This window comes from Perca fluviatilis, chromosome 16 (genome assembly GCF_010015445.1).
Source record: "Perca fluviatilis chromosome 16, GENO_Pfluv_1.0, whole genome shotgun sequence".
Taxonomy (NCBI): Eukaryota; Metazoa; Chordata; class Actinopteri; order Perciformes; family Percidae; genus Perca; species Perca fluviatilis.
This window is the reverse complement of record NC_053127.1, coordinates 3078639-3086138: the sequence shown is the minus strand read 5'-3', so window position 1 is coordinate 3086138 and position 7500 is coordinate 3078639. Positions and strand designations below refer to the sequence as shown.

The 7500-nt window shown below is 47.2% G+C and overlaps 2 protein-coding genes across 2 annotated transcripts in view; both read left to right on the top strand.

Moving 5' to 3' along the window:
- The window catches only part of LOC120543772 (complement C1q tumor necrosis factor-related protein 3-like), a 57552-nt gene that overhangs the window by 9336 nt on the left and 40716 nt on the right, over positions 1-7500 (top strand). The window lies entirely within an intron of this gene.
- Positions 1-7500, top strand: part of ncbp3 (nuclear cap binding subunit 3) — a 16148-nt gene that overhangs the window by 79 nt on the left and 8569 nt on the right. Inside the window, exons 1-7 of the mRNA XM_039776996.1 lie at positions 1-198; positions 2056-2121; positions 2340-2445; positions 2791-2916; positions 3501-3626; positions 4594-4766; positions 5442-5550. The exon at positions 1-198 is cut by the window's left edge and continues 79 nt beyond it. Of these exons, the coding sequence (XP_039632930.1) occupies positions 4-198; positions 2056-2121; positions 2340-2445; positions 2791-2916; positions 3501-3626; positions 4594-4766; positions 5442-5550 (901 nt within the window). The 5' untranslated portion in view covers positions 1-3. The remainder of the gene's footprint in view (positions 199-2055; positions 2122-2339; positions 2446-2790; positions 2917-3500; positions 3627-4593; positions 4767-5441; positions 5551-7500) is intronic.

Sequence of the window (7500 nt, the reverse complement as noted above, 5' to 3'; positions counted from 1 at the left end):
GCCATGGCGGCAGTGCGTAGCTTACGGGTGTCGGTGAAATCAGACAGCGGCTCGGACCGCTCGGAATCGGACTCCGACTCCGAGTCGGACAGAGATGTCCGCGAAGCCGAACCGATGGAGGTGGAGGTGGAAGTGGAGGAGGGAGAGCTGGAGACGGAGGACATTTCCGTTAACCGTTCCCTGAAGGAGCTGCTACCGGTAAGTGTTCGGGCGAGGCCTTGTCAGACCGGGGGCTGGAGTTTGATTGTGGCCGGCGGGACCGCGCGATGTGTCGGCGTGTGCTAACTTCGACTCCCGGCTCCTTCTCTGTCTCTCTCTCTCTCCGGGAACTAGCTGCTAGCACCGTGGCCGTTACGTTACGGGCTAACGGTTAACAACGGTTAACCGCTCTTTACTCGATGTAGTTTTACATTTTGAACATCTTTGTTTAGCAGCCGTTTATACTTGTTTGTTATTTAATTCACTTGTTGCTGGTAGCCTCTCCGTGTAGCTAGCTAGCTAGCTAACGTCACCGTGTTTGTATGGAGTGAGCGTTAACACCAAACTCCAGTTAGAGAATTGGAAATTGAATGTTTTAAAAGCCCGAAAGAAGGCAGGTTTTTAGAAATGATTAAAAGCGTTTGACGATTCTGATGCACGCGGAATCACTTATCAATTCGGCCTTTTTTTAAATCCCCAAATTTAATTCACTTGTTGCTGGTAGCATCTCGGTGTAGCTAGCTAGCTAGCTAGCTAACGCTACCGTGTTTGTATGGAGTGAGCGTTAACACCAAACTCCAGTCAGAAAATAGGAAATTAAATGTTTTAAAAGCCCGAAAGAACGCAGGTATTTAGAAATAATTAAAAATGTTCGACTATTCTGATATACGCAGTATATAATCACTCCCCAATTTTAGTTTATTTATTTTATCCAGTTTTAGAGGTAGCTAGCTAGCTAGTTCCTCTGTATCTTCCAGTATTCATAACAAACAAATAATGTAAGCTAGCTACAGCCTGTAGAAGTAAAGGTTTTTATTGCAGGTCTCCGTAACCAGTTGGTTATCTTTCCTTATGTTAGACAGGATATGTGTAGTCGCTATTTTAGTTAGTGAAATTATAATTAAAATGCCTGTTGTTTGAATAGGAGTTAACAGAATGTGGGACACCAGTTAGACAGCTTCAGGGTCTCTGGAGCTGTGGAGGTTTCATGGCAAGCTTGAGGTCTTAAAGGTCTCAAAAACACGTGTGTGTGTGTGTGTGTGTTTGTCTGTCTCTCGTGTGTGTGTGTGTGTGTGTGTGTGTGTGTGTTTGTCTGTCTCTCGTGTGTGTGTCTGGTGTGTGTGTGTTTGTCTGTGTCTCGCTCTCGTGTGTGTGGATTGTCGACTTTGTGTGTGGACTGTGTCAACAGCTGATAGTGTCTGTGCTGTCGGGTCAACAGCTGATGGTGTCTGTACTGTCGGGTCAACAGCTGATGGTGTCTGTGCTGTCGGGTCAACAGCTGATGGTGTCTGTACTGTCGGGTCAACAGCTGATGGTGTCTGTGCTGTCGGGTCAACAGCTGATGGTGTCTGTACTGTCGGGTCAACAGTTGTATTGTGCTGTTCTGTCGATTGCTGATCAAAGCTGTTCTGTACCATCGTCAACAGCTGATGGTGTCTGTACGCTCGGGTCAACAGCTGATGGTGTCTGTGCTGTCGGGTCAACAACTGATGGTGTTGTCTGTACTTTGTCGGGTCAACAGCTGATGGTGTGTGTCCTGTCGGTCAACAGCTGATGGTGTCTGTGCTGTCGGGTCAACAGCTGATAGTGTCTGTGCTGTCGGGTCAACAGCTGATAGTGTCTGTACTGTCGGGTCAACAGCTGATGGTGTCTGTGCTGTCGGGTCAACAGCTGATGGTGTCTGTCCTGTCGGGTCAACAGCTGATGGTGTCTGTGCTGTCGGGTCAACAGCTGATAGTGTCTGTGCTGTCGGGTCAACAGCTGATGGTGTCTGTGCTGTCGGGTCAACAGCTGATAGTGTCTGTGCTGTCGGGTCAACAGCTGATGGTGTCTGTGATTTTGGATTTTGTTTTGCAGGATACGAGCCGGCGATATGAGAACAAGGCTGGAGCCTTCATCACGGGGATTGATGTCAACTCAAAGGTACACACACACACACACACACACACACACACACACACACACACACACACACAGACAGGTTGAGGGCAAAATCCATCAGACAAGTTTTATTTACTTGTTTGTTGATTTGTGTGTGTGTCTCTGTCTCTCTGTGTGTGTGTGTGTGTGCGCGTGTGTGTGTGCGCGTGTGTGTGTGTGTGTGTGTGTGTGTGCGTGTGTGTGTGTGTGTTCATCGTCAGGAGGCCATTGAGAGAAAAGAGAAGCGAGCAAGACGTTTCCATATCTGTCCCGAGGAGAACGTCGAACACAGGAACGTTTTCCTGGATAAAGAGACCATGAAGAAAGGTACAGCATATCCTCTCTCTCTCTCTCGACTGTGTGTTTGTGTCTCTCTCTCACGTGTGTCTCTCTCTCTCAAGTGTGTGTGTGTCTCTCTCTCTCTCTCTCTCTCTCAAGTGTGTGTGTGTGTCTCGAGTGTGTGTGTCTCTCTCATGTGTGTGTGTGTGTGTGTCTCTCTCTCTCAAGTGTGTGTGTGTGTGTCTCTCTCTCTCTCAAGTTTGTGTGTGTGCGTGTGTCTCGACTGTGTGTGTCTCGACTGTGTGTGTTTGTGTCTCTCTCAAGTTGTGTGTGTGTGTTGACTGTGTGACATTTCATCCTGTCTTCTTCATCTTCTTCTTCTGTGGTGCTCAGCTATCTCCAGCCTGCGTATGGAGGCCATCTACGTGACGGGCGTGGACGACATGAGCACCCAGGACATCTTCGGCTACTTTAAGGAATATCCTCCAGCCCACATCGAGTGGATCGATGACACCTCCTGTGAGTAGCAGTACTCCCAGTACCCTTTACTGCAGTAGCAGTACTCCCAGTACCCTTTACTGCAGTAGCAGTACTCCCAGTACCCTTTACTGCAGTAACAGTACTCCCAGTACCCTTCCAGCCAGTAGCAGTAATTCTAGTACCCCTTATAATTTGTGGTTCCCAGTCCCCCTTTACTGCAGTAACAGTACTCCCAGTACCCTTTACTGTAGTACGTATTCCGCACCCCTTTACTGCAGTAGCAGTACTCCCAGTACCCTTTACTGCAGTAGCAGTAATCTCAATGCAATTTACTTTACTGCAGTAGCAGTACTCCCAGTACCCTTTACTGCAGTAACAGTACTCCCAGTACCCTTTACTGCAGTAGCAGTACTCCCAGTACCCTTTACTGCAGTAACAGTACTCCCAGTACCCTTTTACTGCAGTACCAGTACCCTTTTACTGCAGTAGCAGTACTCCCAGTACCCTTTACTGCAGTAGCAGTACTCCCAGTACCCTTTACTGCAGTAACAGTACTCGCAGCATTTACTGCCGTCACAGTATTCCTAACACGCACTGTAATTGACCGCCTGATGGTTTCCTAGGTAACGTGGTTTGGCTCGACGACAACACGTCCATCCGAGCGCTCATCAACAGCAGCCGGATGCCCGACCCGGAGACGGTTACCACGGAGACGGTGAGCACTGACCAGGCGGGCGAACAGAGCAAAGGTCAGTCTGTGTTCAGAAATACACACACACAGAGACACGCACACACAGACACACACACGCAGAGACACGCACACGCAGAGACACGCAGAGACACGCACACGCACACACAGAGACACACACACACACAGAGACACACACAGAGACACACGCACACACAGAGACAGAGACACACAGAGACACACACACGCACACACAGAGACACACACACACACACACACAGACACAGAGACACACACACAGAGACACACACACACAGAGACACACACACACACACACACAGAGACACACACACACACACAGAGACACACACACACACACACACAACACACACACACAGACACTCACACAATACACACACACACACACAGAGACACACACACACACACACACAACACACACAAGAGACACACGCACACACAGACACACACACACACACACACACACACAGAGCACACCGCACACACAGACACACACAGAGACGCGCACACGCAGAGACACGCACACGCAGAGACACACGCACACACAGAGACACACGCACACACAGACACACAGAGACACGCACACACACAGACACACACACAGACATGCACAAACACACACACTCACACACCGAGACACACACACACAGACACACAGAGACACGCACACACACACACACAGAGACACGCACAAACAAACACACACACACACACACACACAGAGAAACACGCACACACACACAGACATGCACACAGACACACACACAGAGACACGCACAAACACACACACAGACATACACACACACACAGAGACACGCACAAACACACACACACACATACAGAGACTCACACAGAGACACACACACACACACACACACACACCACATACAGACCGAGACACACAGACACACACAGAGACAGACACACACATAAAGTGAGAGTTTGTTTAGTGGAGGACAGATGTAAACTGAAGTGTGTGTGTGTCCCAGTGGCAGGTCGCCTGGGGCGCTGCTCGGAGGACGAAGATGATGATGATGATGACGAGGAGGAGGAAGAGGGCGAGGTGGACGAAGACGAAGCCGTGAAGAAGAGCGGCGAGGAGATCGAGGCCAAGGACAGCGACGGAGAGGCGGAGCCTAAAGCCAAGGCGCAGGACGTCCAGGTACAGCTCACTGGAGCCACACTTACACCCCCCCCCATGGGTCATCACACTCTGGTCACTCATCACCTGGTGGTATTTCAAGTTACACCAGTTTCATCTGTCTCTCTCTGTGTGTGTGTGTCTCTCTGTGTGTGTGTGTGTGTGTGTGTGTTGTGTGTGTGTGTGTGTGTGTGTGTGTGTCTCTGTGTGTGTGTCTGTGTCTCTCTGTGTGTGTGTCTGTGTCTCTCTGTCTGTGTGTCTGTGTGTCTCTCTGTGTGTTTGTCTCTCTGTGTGTGTCTGTCTATCTCTGTGTGTGTCTCTGTCTCTGTGTGTGTCTCTGTGTGTGTTTGTCTCTCTGTGTGTGTCTGTCTATCTCTGTGTGTGTGTGTGTGTGTGTCTCTGTCTCTGTGTGTGTCTCTGTGTGTGTTTGTCTCTCTGTGTGTGTCTGTCTATCTCTGTGTGTGTGTGTGTGTGTCTCTGTCTCTGTGTCTCTCTGTGTGTGTCTCTGTGTGTGTTTGTCTCTCTGTGTGTGTCTGTCTATCTCTGTGTGTGTGTGTCTCTCTCTGTGTGTGTCTCTGTCTCTCTCTGTTTGTGTCTCTCTCTCTGTGTGTCTGTCTGTATGTCTGTGTGTGTGTGTGTGTGTGTGTCTCTGTGTGTGTGTGTGTGTCTGTCTCTCTGTGTGTGTCTGTCTCTCAGGTGGAGGACCTGTCCCAGGTGGAGCGAGAGTCTCTCCTGAGGAACGACCTGCGTCCGGCCATCAAACCCTTCAAAGGAAACAAGCTCTTACTGCGCTTCGCCACGCACGGTCAGTCCACGCCAGCGCCTCCACCTTTACATCACCCCATCATGGCCTAAATCAGGGTCATGTGACTCCTCTTCCTCATCCTAACACATCGTTAGTTCTTCTTAAATCAATATATAAAAAACATAACATTGAACATTATTCCCATCACTAAAAATCAAAGCATTCATCATTCACAAAAAAAAAACACACACACACACAGAGCAGAGTTCACTTACCTCGAGACGGCTACAGCCCCGGGATGTTTGGAGTTGCTATGGCAACAAGCGACAGCTGACGCTAGCCTGGCTTTACCGTAACAGTCGGCGTCTCCGCGTACCTACGTAACGTGTAACCACGGCGTGGTTTCCAACCTTTTGGTCGTCTTTTTCGACACTTTTGTCACTTTATTTTTTCCTCGAAGTTTCTGTCAATATTTTTCAGCGCTTTTTTTACGTTTTTTTTTAAGCTTTTCCCATGTTTTTGTCACTTTTTCCGGACATATTTGTGCTTTTTTTTTTTTTTTTTTCAACGCTCTTTTATTAATTTCTCTTTAACCAGTCCTTCCAGAAAAATGTGGAGTTTTTTTGTGATTGTTGCGGTGCAAAAATCCTTGATTATGTGGCTCATTTTCCTAAAAGATGCGATGGAATATGCTATATATGATATTTATGCAAATTTTATGCGATGAAGTTGCGGGAACTTGCAAAAACTGCGCTTTGATAAAGTAATTTTTTTGACCCCCTCCCCAACACCCTGTTTGTTGCAGCTTTTCGACAACATTCACGTCGTGTAATTACATCACTTCATAATGTTCCCATGGAAACGGGAAAACGGCTGCTCTTGTGTGAAGTAAACATAACATTTTTCATCTTTCTGCCTTTCTATGTGACTTTTTTTGCAACGAAAATGCGGGGATTATGGAATCGTGCAAGCCCAATCGGCAATTTATTTATTATTATATTTATTTAATGTATTTGAAAATAAATGCGAAAATACTTTGGCTGATTACGCGTTGAATTATGCGATCGCATTTTTCTGGATGGACTGATTTACATGCTATAAAATTGACTAAAACACCCAAATTCAATGAAAGTAGTGAACTGATGATTTATTTAACTTGTGAAGAGCGTCGTAGTGAACCATCCACCTTACTTTGTTTTTAAATTTGGTTGAAAGAAGCCCAAATGTTGTGATGTATTGTCATTTGGCGCTAAAGCTGGAAACGATGATGTTCTGATGCGTTGTACGAATCGTTTCGGTGCTTTAAAAGGAGTTCTCCAAAGTCTTCAGGATCCCAAAGTAGTGTTAATATTAGAGCTGCACCTATTACAACTTTCTAGGCCGATTTCGATTTCTTTGAGTTAGGCCGGCTGATACCGATTTTAGCCGATTCCGATTTCATTTTTTCTAACCACTTTACAGCACACACACACACATTTATTTCCTATCTTTTCTTTAATAGAACATGTGTTGACCAGATAATGGATCACTATAAAATAGAACTATATAAATTACTACTACTATTACATTCACACACATCTAAAGAGCAACATTAGAACCATTTCCTTCTTTTCACATCTAATATCACACTAAAGAAATGTGATTCTGGTTCCTGGTGTGGTCCCTCCACGCCCTACTGTCTCCTCGCAGGTGTTGCATATTGTAAACTTGTTATCTTCTGCTCACACGCTGAAGAATGTCCAAACAGCTGACGTGTTGCAGGTTAACTCACCAGGTTCCCTCCATGTGGGAGAATAGCGCCGACACACGCTTCAGAGAAGTCGAGAGAAAGGAAAAAGAGAGCGTGGCGCCCGTGTGTGCGTGCGTCCTTGATGAACTGTAGCTCGTATAACTTCTGTTGTCAGTTAATTGCAGCGTTGACCGGCATGAAGTAACCATATGTCAGACTGACCTGCAGCTCGCCGGTCATGGCCGAGCACGTGGAAACCGGCCAATTCTGGTCACCGGCCG